This window comes from Cetorhinus maximus, unplaced genomic scaffold (assembly GCF_964194155.1).
Source record: "Cetorhinus maximus unplaced genomic scaffold, sCetMax3.hap1.1 HAP1_SCAFFOLD_168, whole genome shotgun sequence".
Lineage (NCBI taxonomy): Eukaryota > Metazoa > Chordata > Chondrichthyes > Lamniformes > Cetorhinidae > Cetorhinus > Cetorhinus maximus.
The window spans coordinates 611,380-630,648 of NW_027596154.1; the positions used below are offsets into that span (position 1 = coordinate 611,380).

Sequence of the window (19,269 nt, forward strand, 5' to 3'; positions counted from 1 at the left end):
CACTCAGTCATGTTAGACAAACAGTCAGTGCTGGGACACTCAGTCCTGTTTTAGACACACAGTCAGTGCTGACACAGTAAGTCCTTTTAGACACACACAGTCAGTGCTGGGAGACTCAGTCCTGTTACACGGACACAGTCTGAATTGGGACACTCAGTCCTGTTATGCACACACAGTCGGTGCTGGGACACTTAGTCCTGTTATACACAGACAGTGAGTGCTGGGTCACTCAGTCCTGCTACACAGACACAGTCAGTCCTGGGGCACTCAGTCCTGTTATACACACATAGTCAGTGCTGGGTCACTCAGTCCTGCTACACAGACACAGTCAGTGCTGGGTCACTCAGTCATGCTACACAGACACAGTCAGTCCTGGGGCACTCAGTCCTGTTATACACACATAGTCAGTGCTGGGTCACTTAGTCCTGTTACACAGACAGAGTCAGTGCAGGGACACTCAGTCCTGTTAAATAAACACACCCAGTTTTTGGACACTCAGTCCTGTTACACACACACACAACACACACACTCAGTGCTGGCACACTCAGTCCTTTTACACATACACAGTGAGTGCTGGGACAATCAGTCCTGTTGTGTACAGAGTCAAAGCTGGTACACTCAGTTCAGTTCAACACACACAGAGAGTGCTAGGAAACTCAGTCCTGTTACACGGACACAGTCAGTGCTCGGACACTCAGTCCTGTTACACGGACACAGTCAGTGCGCGGACACTCAGTCCTGTTACACGGACACAGTCAGCGCTGGGAAACTCAGTCCTGTTACACGGACACAGTCAGTGCTCGGACACCCAGTCCTGTTACATGGACACAGTCAGTGCTGGGAAACTCAGTCCTGTTACACAGACAGAGTCAGTGCTGGGACACTTATTCCTGTTAAACACGCGCGGTCAATGGTGGGACACACAGTCCTCTTACACACACACAGTCCGCGCTGAGACACTCAGTTCAGCAATACACACACAGTCAGTGCTGGGACACTCATTCCTGTTACACGGACACAGTCAGTGCTGGAACACTCAGTCCTGTTACACAGACACAGTCAGTGCTGGGACACTCAGTCCTGTTGTACACGCACAGTCAGCGCTGGGACACTCAGTCCTGCAATACACGCACAGTCAGTTCTGGGACTCTCAGTCCTGTTACACGGACACAGTCAGTGCTGGGACACTCAGTCCTGTTACACAGACACAGTCAGTGCTGGGACACTCAGTCCTGTTGTACACACACAGTCAGCGCTGGGACACTCAGTCCTGCAATACACGCACAGTCAGTTCTGGGACTCTCAGTCCTGTTACACGGACACACTCAGTGCAGGGACACCCAGTCCTGTTACAGACAGACACATTAAGTGCTGGGACTCTCAGTCCTGTTATAGATGCACAGTCAGCGCTGGGACACTCAGTCCTGTTAAATGCACACAGTCAGTTCTTCGACACTCAGTCATGTTACACACACATAGTCAGTGCTGTGTTACTTGGAGCAATTACACAGGCTGTGCGCCTGAGCTGTGAGAATAAATCCTGATATGCACACACTATCTAAATACTGGGAATCTCAGTCCTGTTTCTCACACACAGTCAGTGCAGGGAAACTGAGTCTTATTACACGGACGCAGTCAGTGCTGGGACACTCAGTCCTGGTGAACACAGACAGTCAGTCCTGGGTCACTCAGTCGTGATTTACACACACAGTCGCTGCTGGGACACTCGGCCCTGTTATACAAAGAGTCAATGCTGGGCCACTCAGACCTGTTTTACACAAACATTCAATGTTGGGACACTCAGACCTGTTATTCACACACAGTCAGCGCTGGGACTCAGTCTTGTTACACATAGAGTCAGTGCAGGTACACTCAGTCCTTTTATACACACACTCTGTGCTGTGACACTAAACCCTGTTACATACACATACACTCAGTGCTGGGACACTCAACCCTGTTACACACACACACTCGATGCTGGGATACCCAACCCTGTTACACACACACACTCAGTGCTGGAACACTCATTCCTGTTAAACACGCACAGTCAATGGTGGGACACTCAGACCTGTTAGAAACAAAGTCAGTGCTGGGACTCCCAGCCCTGTTACACACACAGTCAGTGCTGGGACACTCAGACCTGTTACACATACACAGTCCATGTTGGGACAGTCAGTCCAGCAATACACTGCAGTCAGTGCTGGGACACTCAATCTTTTTAAACATACACAGTCAGTGCTGGGACACACAGTCCTGTAATGCACACACAGTCAGTTCTGGGACACTCAGTCCAGTTTTAAACACACAGTCAGTACTGGGACAGTCAGTCCTGCAGTAGACACACTGTCAGTGCAGTGACACTCAGTCCTGTTAAACAAACATACCCAGTTTTGGGACACTCAGTCCTTTTATACACACAAAGACAGTGCTGGGACTACCAGACCTGTTACACATACACAATAGGTTTTGGGACAATTCAGTCCAGCAATACACATGCAGTCAGTGCTGGGACACTCAATCTTTTTATACACACACAATCAGTGCTGGGACATTCAGTCCTTTTAAACATACACAGTCAGTGCTGGGACACTCAGTACTTTTGTACACACACACACTCAGTGCTGGGCACTCATTCCTGTTAAAGGCACACAGTCAGTGCTGCGACAATCAGTCCTGTTGTGTACACAGTCAGAGCTGGTACACTGATTCCTGCTGCACGCACACGGTCAGTGGTGGGACACTCAGTCATGCTACATGGACACAGTCAGTGCTCGGATACTCAGTCCTGTTACACGGACACAGTCAGTGCTGGGACTCTCAGTCCTGTTATATACGCACACAATCAGTCCTTCGACACTCAGTCATGTTATAGACGCACAGTCAGCGCTGGGACACTCAGTCCTGTTATACGCACACAGTCAGTGCTGGGACTCTCAGTCCTGTTATAGACGCACAGTCAGCGCTGGGACATTCAGTCCTGTTAAACGCACACAGTCAGTGCTTCGACACTCAGTCATGTTACACACACATAGTCAGTGGTGGGTCACTCGGAGCAATTACATAGGCTGTGCGCCTGTGCTGTGAGAATAAATCCTGATATGCACACACTGTCTAAATACTGGGAATCTCAGTCATGTTTTTCACACACAGTCAGTGCAGGGAAACTGAGTCTTGTTACACGGACGCAGTCAGTGCTGGGACACTCAGTCCTGGTTTACACAGACAGTCAGTCCTGGGTCACTCAGTCGTGATTTACACATGCAGTCGCTGCTGGGGCACTTGGCCCTGTTATACAAAGAGTCAATGCTGGGCCACTCAGACCTGTTTTACACAAACATTCAATGCTGGGATACTCAGACCTGTTATTCACACACAGTCAGCACTGGGACTCAGTCCTGTTACACGGATAAAGTCAGTGCTGGGACACTCAGTCCTTTTCCAGACACACAGTCAGTGCAGGGGCACTCAGTCCTTTTATACACACACTCAGTGCTGGGACACTCAACCCTGTTAAACACGCACGGTCAATGGTGGGACACTCAGTCCTCTTACACACACACAGTCCGTGCTGGATCTCTCAGTTCAGCAATACACACACAGGCAGTGCTGGGACACTGAGTCCTTATATACACACACAATCAGTGCTGGGACACTCAGTCCTGTTATACACACACAGTCAGTGCTGGGACAGTCAGTCCTGTTATACACAAACAGTCAGTGCTGGGACACTGAGTCCTTATATACACACACAATCAGTGCTGGGACACTCAGTCCTGTTTTACACACACTGTCAGTTCTTTGACACTCAGTTCTTTTGTACACACAAAGACAGTGCTGAGACTCCCAGCCCTGTTACACACACAGTCAGTGCTGGGACACTCAGACCTTTTACACATACACAGTCCATGTTGGGACAGTCAGTCCAGTATTACACAAGCAGTCAGTGCTGGGACACTCAATCCTTTTATATACACACAGTCAGTGCTTGGACACTCAGTCCTTTTATACACACGCAGTCAGTGCTGGGTCACTCAGTCCTGTTACATGGACACAGTCAGTCCTGGGGCACTCAGTCCTGTTATACACACATAGTTAGTGCTGGGACACTGAGTCTTTTATACACACACAGTCAGTGCTGGGTCACTCAGTTCTGTTACATGGACAGAGTCAGTGCAGGGACACTCAGTCCTGTTAAATAAACACACTAAGTTTTTGGACACTCAGTCCTGTTACACACACACACAACACACACACTCAGTGCTGGCACACTCAGTCCTTTTACACATACACAGTTAGTGCTGGGACAATCAGTCCTGTTGTGTACACAGTCAGAGCTTGTACACTGAGTCCTGCTGCACGCTCACAGTCAATGCTGGGACACTCAGTACTGTTCAACACACACAGTCAGTGCTCGGACACTCAGTCCTGTTACACGGACACAGTCAGTGCTCGGACATTCAGTCCTGTTACACGGACACAGTCAGTGCTGGGATACTCAGTCCTGTTGTACACGGACAGTCAGTGCTGGGACACTCAGTCCAGTAATACAAACACAGTCAGTTCTGGGACTCTCAGTCCTGTTACACGGACACAATCAGTGCTGGGACACCCAGTCTTGTTACAGACAGACACAGTCAGTGCTGGGACACACAGTCCTGTTACACAGACACAGTCTGTGCTGGGACACTCAGTCCTGTTGTACACGGACAGTCAGTGCTGGGACACTCAGTCCAGCAATACAAACACAGTCAGCGCTGGGACACTCAGTCCTGCAATACACGCACAGTCAGTTCTGGGACTCTCAGTCCTGTTACATGGACACAATCAGTGCTGGGACACCCAGTCTTGTTACAGACAGACACAGTCAGTGCTGGGACTCTCAGTCATGTTATAGATGCACAGTCAGCGCTGGGACACTCAGTCCTGTTTACGCACACAGCCAGTGCATCGACACTCAGTCATGTTACACACACATAGTCAGTGCTGGGTTACTTTGAGCAATTACACTGGCCTGTGCTGTGAGAATAAATCCTGATATGCACACACTGTCTAAATACTGGGAATCTCAGTCCTGTTTCTCACACACAGTCAGTGCAGGGAAACTGAGACTTGTTACACGGACGCAGTCAGTGCTGGGACACTCAGTCCTGGTATACACAGACAGTCAGTCCTGGGTCACTCAGTCGTGATTTACACACGCAGTCGCTGCTGGGACACTCGGCCCTGTTATACAAAGAGTCAATGCTGGGACACTCAGACCTGTTATTCACACACAGTCAGCGCTGGGACTCAGTCTTGTTACAAAGATACAGTCAGTGCTGGGACACTCAGTCCTTTTATACACACAATCAGTGCTGGGACACTCAACCCTCTTACACATGCACGGTCAATGGTGGGACTCTCAGTCCTGTTAAACACACACGGTCAATGATGGGACACTCAGTCCTCTTACACACACACAGTCCATGCTGGGACACTCATTCCTGTTACAGACACACAGTCATTGCTGGGAGTCAGTCCTGTTCCAGACACACACTCAGTGCTGGGACACTCAGTCCTGTTAAACACACACACTGTGCTGGGACACTCAGTCCTGTTATGCACACACACAGTCAGTGCTGGGACACTCAGACCTGTTAGACACAATGTCAGTGCTGGGACATTCCGTCCTGTTATGCACACACTCCTGTGACACTCAGACCTGTCAGACACAAAGTCAGTGCTGGGACACTCAGTCCTGTTATGCACACTCAGTCAGTGCTGGGACTCTCAGTCCTGTTATGCACACACAGTCAGTGCTGGGACTCCCAGCCCTGTTACACACACAGTCAGTGCGGAAACACTCAGACCTGTTACACATACACAGTCCATGTTGGGACAGTCAGTCCAGCAATACACTCGCAGTCAGTGCTGGGACACTCAATCTTTTTAAACATACACAGTTAGTGCTGGGACACTCAGTCCTGTTATGCACACATGGCCAGTCCTGGGACACTCAGTCCTGTTAGACACAAACTCAGTGCTGGGACACTCAGTCCTGTAATGCACACACAGTCAGTGCTGGGACACTCAGTCCTTTGAAACACACAAAGACAGTGCTGGGACACTCAGTCCTGTTAAACACACAAACAGTGCTGGGTCACTCAGTCCTGCAATAGACACAGAGTCAGTGCTGGGACACTCAGTCCTTTTATACACACAAAGACAGTGCTGGGACACTCAGTCCTGTTAAACACACAAACAGTGCTGGGACACTCAGTCCTGTTAGACACAAAGTCAGTGCTGGGACACTCAGTCCAGTTTTAAACACACAGTCAGTACTGGGACAGTCAGCTCTGTTCAACACACACAGTCAGTGCAGTGACACTCAGTCCTGTTAAACAAACACACCCAGTTTTGGGACACTCAGTTGTTTTATACACACAAAGACGGTGCTGGGACTCCCAGACCTGTTACACATACACAGTCCATGTTGGGGCAGTCAGTCCAGCAATACACACGCAGTCAGTGCTGGGACACTCAATCTTTTTATACACACACAATCAGTATTGGGACACTCAGTCCTTTTAAACATACACAGTCAGTGCTGGGACACTCAGTACTTTTGTACACACACACACACTCAGTGCTGGGCACTCATTCCTGTTAAAGACACACAGTCAGTGCTGTGACAATCAGTCCTGCTGCATGCACACAGTCAGTGCTGGGACACTCAGTCATGCTACACGGACACAGTCAGTGCTGGGACTCTCAGTCCTGTTATAGACGCACAGTCAGCACTGGGACACTCAGTCCTGTTATATACGCACACAATCAGTGCTTCGACACTCAGTCATGTTATAGACGCACAGTCAGCGCTGGGACACTCAGTCCTGTTATACGCACACAGTCAGTGCTGGGACTCTCAGTCCTGTTATAGACGCACAGTCAGCGCTGGGACACTCAGTCCTGTTTTACGCACACAGTCAGTGCTTCGACACTCAGTTATGTTACACACACATAGTCAGTGGTGGGTCACCCGGAGCAATTACATAGGCTGTGCGCCTGTGCTGTGAGAATAAATCCTGATATGCACACACTGTCTAAATACTGGGAATCTCAGTCCTGTTTCTCACACACAGTCAGTGCAGGGAAACTGAGTCTTGTTCCTCGGACGCTGTCAGTGCTGGGGCACTCAGTCCTGGTTTACACAGACAGTCAGTCCTGCGTCACTCAGTCGTGATTTACACATGCAGTCGCTGCTGGGACACTCGGCCATATTATACAATGAGTCAATGCCGGGCCACTCAGACCTGTTTTACACAAACGTTAAATGCTGGGACACTCAGACCTGTTATTCACACACAGTCAGCGCTGGGACTCAGTCTTGTTACACAGATACAGTCAGTGCTGGGACACTCAGTCCTTTTGTATACCCACTCAGTGCTGGGACACTCAGTCCTATTATACACACACTCAGTGCTGGGACACTCAACCCTGTTACACACACACACTCAGTGCTGGGACACTCATTTCTGTTAAACACGCACGGTCAATGGTGGGACACTCACTCCTCTTACACACACACAGTCCATGCTGGGACATTCATTCCCGTTACAGACTGACAGTCTTTGCTGGGAGTCAGTCCTGTTCCAGACACACACTCAGTGCTGGGACACTCAGTCCTGTTAAACAGACACAGTCAGTGCTGGGACACTCAGTCCTTTTATACACACAAAGACAGTGCTGGGACTCCCAGCCCTGTTACACACACAGTCAGTGCTGGGACACTCAGACCTGTTACACATACACAGTCCATGTTGGGACAGTCAGTCCAGTAATACACACGCAGTCAGTGCTGGGACACTCAATATTTTTATACACGCACAATCAGTGCTGGGACACTCTGTCCTTTTATACACACACAGTCAGTGCTTGGACACTCAGTCCTTTTATACACACACACAGTCAGCGCTGGGACACAGTCCTGTTATGCACACATAGACAGTGCTGGGACACTTAGTCCTCTTATACACAGACAGTGAGTGCTGGGTCACTCAGTCCTGTTACACAGACACAGTCAGTCCAGGGGCACTCAGTCCTGCTATACACACATAGTCAGTGCAGGGACACTCAGGCCTGTTAAATAAACACACCCAGTTTTTGGACACTCAGTCCTGTTACACACACACACAACTCACACACTCAGTGCTGGCACACTCAGTCCTTTTACACATACACAGTCAGTGCTGGGACAATCAGTCCTGTTGTGAACATAGTCAGAGCTGGTACACTGAGTCCTGCTGCACGCTCACAGTCAATGCTGGGACACTCAGTACTGTTCAACACACACAGTCAGTGCTGGGAAACTCAGTCCTGTTGTACACACACAGTCAGTGCTGGGACACTCAGTCCTGTTACACGGACACAGTCAGTGCTCGGACACTCAGTCCTGTTACACGGACAGAGTCAGTACTGGGACACTCAGTCCTGTTGTACACACACAGTCAGTGCTGGGACACTCAGTCCTGTTACACGGACACAGTCAGTGCTCGGACACTCAGTCCTGTTACACGGACAGAGTCAGTGCTGGGACACTCAGTCCTGTTAAACACGCAGGGTCAATGGTGGGACACTCAGTCCTCTTACACACACACAGTTCGCGCTGGGACACTCAGTCCTGTTGTGTACACACGGTCCGTTCTGGGACACTCAGTTCAGCAATAAACACACAGTCAGTGCTGGGACACTCATTCCTGTTAAACAGACACACTCAGTGCTGGGACACTCAGTCCTGTTGTACACGCACAGTCAGTGCTGGGACACTCAGTCCAGCAATACAAACACAGTCAGCGCTGGGACACTCAGTCTTGCAATACACGCACAGTCAGTTCTGGGACACTCAGTCCTGTTACATGGACACAATCAGGGCTGGGACACTCAGTCCTGTTACAGACAGACACAGTCAGTGCTGGGACTCTCAGTCCTGTTATAGACGCACAGTCAGTGCTGGGACACCCAGTCCTGTTACAGACAGACACACTCAGTGCTGGGACACCCAGTCATTTTTACAGACAGACACAGTCAGCCCTGGGACACTCAGTCCTGTTATGCACACACGGCCAGTCCTGGGATGCTCAGACCTGTTAGACACAAAGTCAGTGCTGGGACACTCAGTCCTGTAATGCACACACAATCAGTGCTTCGACACTCAGTCATGTTACACACACATAGTCAGTGGTGGGTCACTTGGAGCAATTACACAGGCTGTGTGCCTGTGCTGTGAGAATAAATCCTGATATGCACACACTGTCTAAATGCTGGGAATCTCAGTCATGACTTACACACACAGTCGCTGCTGGGAGTCTCCGCTCTGTTAAACAAAGAGTCAATGCTGGGACTCTCAGCCCTGTTACACGGACACAATCAGTGCTGGGACACTCAGTCCTGTTGCAGACACACAGTCAGTGTTGGGACTCTCAGTCCTGTTACACTGACACAGTCAGTGCTGGGACACTCAGTCTAGCAATACACACACAGTCAGTCCTGGGTCACTCAGTCCCATTATAGATACACGGTGAGTCCTGGGACACTCAGTCTGTTGTGTACTCAGTCAGAGCTGGGACACTCAGTCCTGTTACAGACACACAGTCAGTGCTGGGACACTCAGTCCTTTTATACACACACAATCAGTGCTGGGACACTCAGTCCTGTTACAGTCACACAGTCAGTGCTGGGACACTCACAGTCTTGTTACACGGACACACACAGTGCTGGGACACCTATTCCTGTTATAGACGCACAGTCATTGTTGGGACACTCAGTCCTGTTATACACAGACAGTCAGTCCTGGGTCACTCAGTTGTGATTTACACACACAGTCGCTGCTGGGACACTCGGCCCTGTTATACAAAGAGTCAATGCTGGGCCACTCAGACCTGTTTTACACAAACATTAATGATGGGACACTCAGACATGTTACACATACATAGCCAATGCTGGGACACTCAGTCCTGTTACACGGACACAGGCCGGGCTGGGACACTCAGACCTGTTACACGGACACAGTCAGTCCTGGCACACTCGGTCCTGTTATACACACACAGTCAGTGCTGGGACACTCAGTCCTGTTACAGACACACAGTCAGTGCTGGGACACTCACAGTCCTGTTACACGGACACACTCAGTGCTGGGACACCTAGTCCTGTTATAGACGCAAAGTTGTTGCTGGGACACTCAGTCCTCTTATACGCACACAGTCAATGCTGGGACTCTCAGTTCTGTTATAGACGCACAGTCAGTGCTGGGACACTCAGTCTTGTTATACGCGCACAATCAGTGCTGGGACTCTCAGTCCTGTTATACGCACACAGTCAGTGCTTCGACACTCAGTCATGTAACACACACAGTCAGTGGTGGGTCACTCGGAGCAATGACACAGGCTGTGCGCCTGTGCTGTGAGAATAAATCCTGATATGCACACACTGTCTAAATACTGGGAATCTCAGTCCTGTTTCTCACACACAGTCAGTGCAGGGAAACTGAGTCTTGTTACACGGACGCAGTCAGTGCTGGGACATTCAGTCCTGGTGTACACAGACAGTCAGTCCTTGGTCATTCAGTCGTGATTTACACACAGGGTCGCTGCTGGGACACTCGGCCCTGTTATACAAAGAGTCAATGCTGGCACACCTGAGACCTGTAACACACACACAGTCAATGCTGGGACACTCAGCCCTGTTACAGACACACAGTCAGTCCTGGCACACTCGGTCCTGTTATACACACACAGTCAGTGCTGGGACACTCAGTCCTATTATACACACACAGTCAGTGCTGGGACTCTCAGTGCTGGGACACTCAGCCCTGTTACAGACACACAGTCAGTCCTGGCACACTCGGTCCTGTTATACACACACAGTCAGTGCTGGGACTCTCAGTGCTGGGACACTCAGTCCTGTTACAGACACATAGTCAGTCCTGGCACACTCGGTCCTGTTATACACACACAGTCAGTGCTGGGACACTCAGTCCTGTTATACACACACAGTCAGTGCTGGGACTCTCAGTGCTGGGACACTCAGTCCTGTTACAGACACATAGTCAGTCCTGGCACACTCGGTCCTGTTATACACACACAGTCAGTGCTGGGACTCAGTCCTGTTAAACAGACACAGTCAATGCTGGGACACCTAGTCCTGTTATACACACACAGTCAGTGCTGGGACACTCAGTCCTGTTACAGACACAGTCAGTGCTGGAACACTCACAGTTCTGTTGCACACACACTGTCAGTGCTGGGACACCCAGTCCTGTTACAGACACACAGTCAGTGCTGGGACACTCAGTCCTCTTACAGACACACTCAGTGCTTCGACACTCAGTCATGTAACACACACATAGTCAGTGGTGGGTCACTCGGAGCAATAACACAGGCTGTGCGCCTGTGCTGTGAGAATAAATCCTGATATGCACACACTGTCTAAATACTGGGAATCTCAGTCCTGTTTCTCACACACAGTCAGTGCAGGGAAACTGAGTCTTGTTACACGGACGCAGTCAGTGCTGGGACACTCAGTCCTGGTTTACACAGACAGTCAGTCCTGGGTCACTCAGTTGTGATTTACACACGCAGTCGCTGCTGGGACACTCGGCCCTGTTATACAAAGAGTCAATGCTGGCACACTGAGACCTGTAATACACACACAGTCAATGCTGGGACACACAGACCTGTTACACATACATAGCCAGTGCTGGAACACTCAGTCCTGTTACACGGACACAGGCCTTGCTGGGACACTCACAGTCCTGTTGCACACTCACAGTCAGTGCTGGGACACTCAGTCCTGTTACACGGTCACAGTCAGAGCTGGGTACTCAGTCCTGCTACACGCACACAGTCAGTGCTGGGACACTCAGTCCTGTTACAGACACACTGTCAGTCTTGGTACACTCGGACCTGTTATACACACACAGTCAGTCCTGCACACTCGGTCCTGTTACCCACACACACAGTCAGTGCTGGGACACTCAGTGCTGCGACACTCAGTCCTGTTATACATACACAGTCAGTACCTGGACACTCAGTCCTGTGATACAAACACAGTCAGTGCTGGGACTCTCAGAGTTGTTACAAGGACACACTCAGTGCCGGGACACCGAGTCATGTTACACACACATAGTCAGTGTTGGGTCACTCGGAGCAATTACACAGGCTGTGCACCTGTGCTGTGAGAATAAATCCTGATATGCACACACTGTCTAAACACCGGGAATCTCAGTCCTGTTTCTCACACACAGTCAGTGCAGGGAAACTGAGTCTTATTATACGGACGCAGTCAGTGCTGGGACACTCAGTCCTGGTGTACACAGACAGTCAGTCCTGGGTCACTCAGTCGTGATTTACACACACAGTCGCTGCTGGGAGACCTCGGCCCTGTTATACAAAGAGTCAATGCAGGGAGACTCAGACCTGTTACAGACACACAGTCAGTGCTGGGACTCTCAGTCCTTTTACATGGACACAGGCAGTGCTGGGACACGCAGTCCTGTTAAACACACACAGTCAGCGTTGGGACACTCAGGCCAGCAATATACTCTCAGTCAATCTTGGGACACTCAGTCCTGTTGTGTACTGAGTCAGAGCTGGGACACTCAGTCCTGTTACACGCACACAGTCAGTCCTGGCACACTCGGTCCTGTTATACACACACAGTCAGTGCTTGGACTCTCAGTCCTGTTACAGACACAGAGTCAGTGCTGGGACTCTCAGTCCTGTTATAGACGTACAGTCAGCGCTGGGACACTCAGTCCTGTTATACACACACAGTCAGTGCTGGGACTCTCAGTCCTGTAATGCGCACACAGTCTGCGCTGGGACTCAGTCCTGTTAAACAGACACAGTCAATGCTGGGACACCTAGTCCTGTTATACACACACAGTCAGTGCTGGGACACTCAGTCCTCTTACAGACACAGTCAGTGCTGGGACACACAGTTCTGTTGCACACACACTGTCAGTGCTGGGACACCCAGTCCTGTTACAGACACACAGTCAGTGCTGGGACACTCAGTCCTCTTACAGACACAGTCAGTGCAGGGAAACTGAGTCTTATTATACGGATGCAGTCAGTGCTGGGACACTCAGTCCTGGTGTACACAGACAGTCAGTCCTGGGTCACTCAGTCGTGATTTACACACACAGTCGCTGCTGGGAGACCTCGGCCCTGTTATACAAAGAGTCAATGCAGGGACACTCAGACCTGTTACAGACACACAGTCAGTGCTGGGACTCTCAGTCCTTTTACATGGACACAGGCAGTGCTGGGACATGCAGTCCTGTTAAACACACACAGTCAGCGTTGGGACACTCAGTCCAGCAATATACTCACAGTCAATCCTGGGACACTCAGTCCTGCTACACGCACACGGTCAGTGCTCGGACACGCAGTCCTTTTATACACACACAGGCAGTGCTGGGACTCTCAGTCTTATTACAGACACAGTCAGTGCTGGGACACTCAGGCTTGTTACAGACAAACAGTTGGTGCTGGGACAGTCAGTCCTGTTACAGACACACAGGCAGTGCTGGGACTCTCAGTCCTGTTACATGGACACAGGCTGTGTTGGGACACTCAGTCCTTTAAAACACGTACAGTCAGTGCTGGGACACTCAGTCCTGTTAAACACACAGTCAGCGCTGGGACACTCAGTCTGGTTATAAACACACAATCAGTGTGGGGAAACTCAGTCCTGTTTTCCAGACACACAGGCAGTGTTGGTACACTCAGTCCTTTTATAAACACTCAGTATCCCGTCTGGTTTTACCTGCTGCTAGTTCTGTCGCCTCAGCCACTATAGAAATTCTATATTTGTTTGGTTTCCAGGTACTGTCATTGTGGAAAAGTGAGTTCTTATCATCCTGACCACCATGATCATCATCGATACAGAAAACTTCACAGGCTGCCTGTGGGCAAAATGACAACTTGACATTAGCTGGTGTGTGATCCTAACCACTCACTGTTTGAAAAAATGTGTTCCTTATGTCACCATTGCTTCTTTTACCAATCATAAATCAAAATTTTCTGTTCTTGATCCTTCCACCAATGGGTACAGTTTCTCCCTATCTACTCTGATTTTGAATAGCTCTATCAAATCTCCTTTCAACCTTCTCTTCTCCAAGGAGAACAGTCCCAGCTTCTCCAATCTAACCATGTAACAAAGGTGGCTCATTCCTGGAACCATTCACAAGAATCTTTTCTGCACCCTCTCCGAAACCTTCACTTTCTTCCTCAGGTGCAGCACCCAGAAATTGATGTTGAGACTAATGTTTTATTAAGTTTGTCATAGCTTCTTGTATAAACTATATGGGTCAGGTTTTCCCAGAGAAGACGGGAAACAGGAGGCACTGTCCAAACCTCCAGCACCTCCCCTATATCTGGGAAAGATTGGAAAATTATGGTAAGCCCTTTCACTATCTCCAATAAAAACATGAAATGCTGGAAAAACTCAGCAAGACTGACAGCATCTCTGGAGAGAGAAACAGAGTTAACGTTTTGAATCCATACTTCTTCAGACGTGATGGGTTTTATACTGTTGACGAGAGGGGTGGAGCAAAAGAGACAGTCAGGGATAGGTGGGAGATCAGGCGAGATTAAATGACTAAAATGCAAGACAAAGAGAGTGGTAATGATAGTATTAAACACTAAAGTGGGTGTTAATAGTGGCATAACAGTCAACTCTGAAAACAGAATGTGTTAATTGCAGAGCAAGAGTCAGCACTTTCTGAAAGCAAAACATGAGAACACGATACAGACTGGCACTTGGGGAAGGGGGTTGGAAAAAATCAAAATGGAAAAGAGAGTTCATGGTCTGAAGTTGTTGAACTCAATATTAAGTCCAGAAGGCCTTAAAGTGCCTTATTGGAAGATGAGCTGCTGTTCCTCCAGCTTGTGTTGGGCTTCACTTGGACATTGCAGCAGGCCAAGGACAGAAATGTGATTATGAGGGCAAGATGGTGAATTGAAATGGCAAGCGACAGGAAGGTCAGAGTCATGCTTATGGACTGAGCAAAGATGTTCTGCAAAGTGGCCACCCACTCTCCGTTTAGTCTCCGCAATGTAGAGGAGACCACATTGTGAGCGGCGAATACAGTCGACCAAATCCTAACAAGTGCAAGTGACTCAAAGGAGGACATTACAGGGTGTTAAATATTTCCAGGCACAAAGTGTTCAGGAAAGATAGGAAAGGGAGAAAAGGCAGAGGGGTGATTGAGGAGAACATCGCAGTACTGGAGAGTGGGGTCAAGGACAGAATCGATTTGACGAGAGTTGAGGAACAAAAAAGGTGCAATTACATTGCTAGGTCTATAGGCCACCAACTAGTGGGAAGAATGTAGAAGAACAAATTTTCAAGGAATTTACAGAGAGGCGTAAGAATTCTAGAGCAACTTGTTATCACACTCTATTATGGGGGATGTTAATTATCTAAATATTGACTGGGATTGTAGTAGTGTAAGGGGCAGTGAGGGACAAGAGTTCCTTGAGTGTGTTTAGGAGAATTTTCTGCAGCAGTATATTTCCAGTCCAATGAGGAAGGAGGCACTGCAAGACCTGGTTCTTGGGAATAAGTGGATCAAGTATCATTTAGAGGACGGTGATCATTGTATCATAAGGGTTAGGTTGGCAATGGAAAAGGACAAGGAGCAATCCAGAGTAAGAAAAATTTGGAAAGCTAACTTCAATGGGGCAAGAATGAAGCTGACCCAGGTAAACTGGAATTTAAGTTTGGCTGGCAAAACTGTAACTTTAACAAGAGAGAGTTCAGGCACAGTCAAGGTATATTCCCTCGAAAGGGAAAAGTTGGGCAAAGTTGAGCTCCCTGGATGATAAAAGAGATAAAGGTTAAAATGAAGAAGAGAAAGGGTGCTTATGACAGGTGTTCAGTAGATAATACAGTTGAGAACCAGGCTGAATGCAGAAAGTTCAGAAGAAAATTGAATAAGCAAGTAAGTGAAGCAAAGACAGAGTATGCAAATAAACTAACTGGCGCAAACGTAACATGGAATCCCAAAAGTCTTCCTTAGGCATATAAATAATAAAAGGGGGGAGTGGAACCAATTAAGGACTAAAAGGGGGATTTACACATGAAAGCAAGGGCTTTGGCTGAGGTATGTAACAAATACTTTGCATCTGTCTTAACCAAGAAAGGAGATGCTGCCCAGATCATGGTGAGAGAGGAGGTAACTCAGGCGTTTGATGGGTTTGAAATTGATAAGCCCAGAAACTGCAGGCCGGGCAGTTTAACCTCAGTGCTGGGCGGGGGAAGCTTTTAGAAAGGATCATTTGAAAAAAAAATGTCACTTGGGTAAATGCATGTTAATTAAGGAAGGTCAGCATGGATTTGTTAAGGGCAAGATTCTTTAACTAACTTGCTGGAGTTTTTTGATGAGATAACAGAGAGGGTTGATGAGGGCAATGCTTTGATGTGGTGTACGTGGACTTCCGAAAGGCATTTCATAATGTCTCGCACAACAGATTGTGAGCAAATTTAAATCCATGGAATAAATTTGAAATTGGTTGAGTGAGAGGAAACAAAGAGTACTGGTTAATGATACTCGGACTAGAGAAGGTTTATACTGGAGTTCTCCAGGGGTCGGTGTTAGGACCCTTGCCTTCCCAATATATATTAATGATCTAGAGATTTTTGTACATGGCACAATTTCAAAATTTGCAGATTAAACAAAATGTGGAAGTATTGTGCACTGCGAGGAGGACATTGTAGAACTTCAAAAGGACATAGACAAGTTGTTGGAATGGGTGGACAAGTGGTAGGTGAAATTTCATGCAGAGAAATGTGAACTGATTAACTTTGGTAGGAAGAACATGGAAGGGCAATATAAAATAAATTCTAACAGGGGTGCAGGAGTAGAGGGACCTGGGTGTATATGTGATAAATCATTGAAGGTGGCTGGACAGGTTGAAAGAGCAGTTAATAAACCATAGAGTATTCTAGTCTTTAATAGGGGCATAGAGTACAAAAGTGAGGAGGTTATGTTAAACCTGTATAAAACACTGGTTCAGCTTCAGCTGGAGTATTGAGTCCAGTTCTAGGCACTGCACTTTTGGAAAGAGGTGAAGGTTGAGAGATTTGATAGAGGTGTTCAAAATCGTGAGGGGTCTGGACAGAGTGGATAGGGAGAAATTGTCCCCATTGGTGGAAGGATCAAAAACCAGGAGACGCAGATCTAAGGTAATTGGAGACATGAGGAGAAACCTTTTTACACAGCGAGTGGTTAGGATCTGGAATATGCTGCCTGAGAGTGTGGTGGAGACAGGGTCAATCGAGTGGTTACGGTCTGGAATCCACTGCCTGAGAGTGTGGTGAGACAGGGTTAATTGAGTGGTTAGGGTCTGGAATCCACTGCCTGAGAGTGTGGTGGAGACAGGGTCAATTGAGTGGTTAGGATCTGGAATGCACTGTCTGAGAGTGTGGTAGAGACGGGGTGAATCAAGTGGTTAGGGTCTGGAATCCACTGCCTGAAAGTGTGGAGGAGACGGGGTGAATCGAGTGGTTAGGATCTGGAATCCACTGTCTGAGAGTGTGGTGGAGACGGTGTGAATAGAGTGGTTAGGGTCTGGAATCCACTGCCTGAGAGCGTGGTGGAGACGGGGTGAATCGAGTGGTTAGGATCTGGAATCCATTGCCTGAAAGTGTGGTGGAGACGGGGTGAATCGAGTGGTTAGGGTCTGGAATCCATTGCCTGAGAGTGTGGTGGAGACGGGGTGAATCGAGTGGTTAGGGTCTGGAATCCATTGCCTGAGATTGTGGTGGAGACGGGGTGAATCAAGTGGTTAGGATCTGGAATCCATTGCCTGAGAGTGTGGTGGAGATGGGGTGAATCGAGTGATTAGGGCCTGGAATCCATTGCCTGAGAGTGTGGTGGAGACGGGGTGAATCGAGTGATTAGGGCCTGGAATCCATTGCCTGAGAGTGTGGTGGAGACGGGGTGAATTGAGTGATTAGGGCCTGGAATCCATTGCCTGAGAGTGTGGTGGAGATGGGGTGAATCGAGTGATTAGGATCTGGAATGCACTGCCTGAGAGTGTGGTGGAGGTAGATTCAATCCAGTCTTTTAAGAGGGAATTGGATACCTTAAAAGGAAGAGTGCGCAGGGTTACAGGGAAAAGGCAAGAGAGTAGCGCTATGTGAGTTGGTCCTTCAGAGAGCCAGTGATTGGACACAATGGGCCAAATTCTTTGAGGAACTAACAAGAAGGGTTGATCAAGGTAGTGCAGTGGATGTTGTGTACATAGATTTTAGCAAGGCATTTGACAAGGCCCCGCATGGCAGATTGGTCAGGAAAGTAAAAGCCCATGGGATTCAGGGTAATGTGGCAAACTGGATCAAAGGTTGGCTTTGTAATAGGAAACAAAGGGTAATGGTCGATGGATGCCCTTGCGAATGGAAAGTTGTCTCAAGTGGTGTTCCACAGGGCTCGGTGTTGGGACCCTTGCTGTTTGTGTTATATATTGACAATTTGGACGTGAATGTGGGGGCACAATTGGGAAATTTGCAGATGACACAAAGATTGGCAAAGACTGGATAGTGTAGAGGATAGCCATAATCTCCAAAACGATATAGATGGGTTGGTGGAGTGGGCGGTAAAGTGGCAGACGGATTTTAACATAGAGAAGTGTGAGGTCATACATTTAGGGAAGTCAAACAGTTACAGGGATTACAAAATAAATGGGAATATACTAAGAGGGGTAGATGAAGTGAGAGATCTTGGTGTACAAGTACACAGGTCCCTGAAGGCAGCAGTTCAAGTAGACAAGGTTGTAAAGAAGGCATATAGAATGCTCTCCTTCATTAGCAGAGGTATAGAATATAAAAGTAAGGATATAATGTTAGAATTGTATAAAAAACTGGTGAGGCCACAACTGGAGTATTTTGTGCTGTTCTGGTCACCACATTACAGGAAGGACGTAATAGCTCTGGAGAGAGTGCAGAGGAGGTTTACAAGAATGTTGCCAGGGTTAGAAAAGTGTAGCTACGAGGAGAGATGGGATAGATTGGGGTTATTTTCCTTAGAACAAAGAAGGCTAAGAGGTGACTGGATTGAGGTGTACAAAATTCTGAGGGGAATAGATAGAGTGGACAGGATAAAATAGTTTCCCTTGATGAAGAATTCTAGAACCAGGGGACATAGATTCAAGATAAGTGGCAGAAGGTGTAGGGGGTACATGAGGAAGAATTTTTTTATGCAGAGGATAGTGGGTGTCTGGAATT

At 48.3% G+C, this 19,269-nt stretch overlaps 1 protein-coding gene across 1 annotated transcript in view; it reads right to left on the reverse strand.

The window, feature by feature from the left end:
- The window catches only part of LOC144672961 (nitric oxide synthase 1-like), a gene marked incomplete at its 5' end in the record, with an annotated part of 263,568 nt that overhangs the window by 63,020 nt on the left and 181,279 nt on the right, over positions 1-19,269 (reverse strand). Inside the window, one exon of the mRNA XM_078534965.1 lies at positions 13,807-13,945. Within this exon, the coding sequence (XP_078391091.1) occupies positions 13,807-13,945 (139 nt within the window). The remainder of the gene's footprint in view (positions 1-13,806; positions 13,946-19,269) is intronic.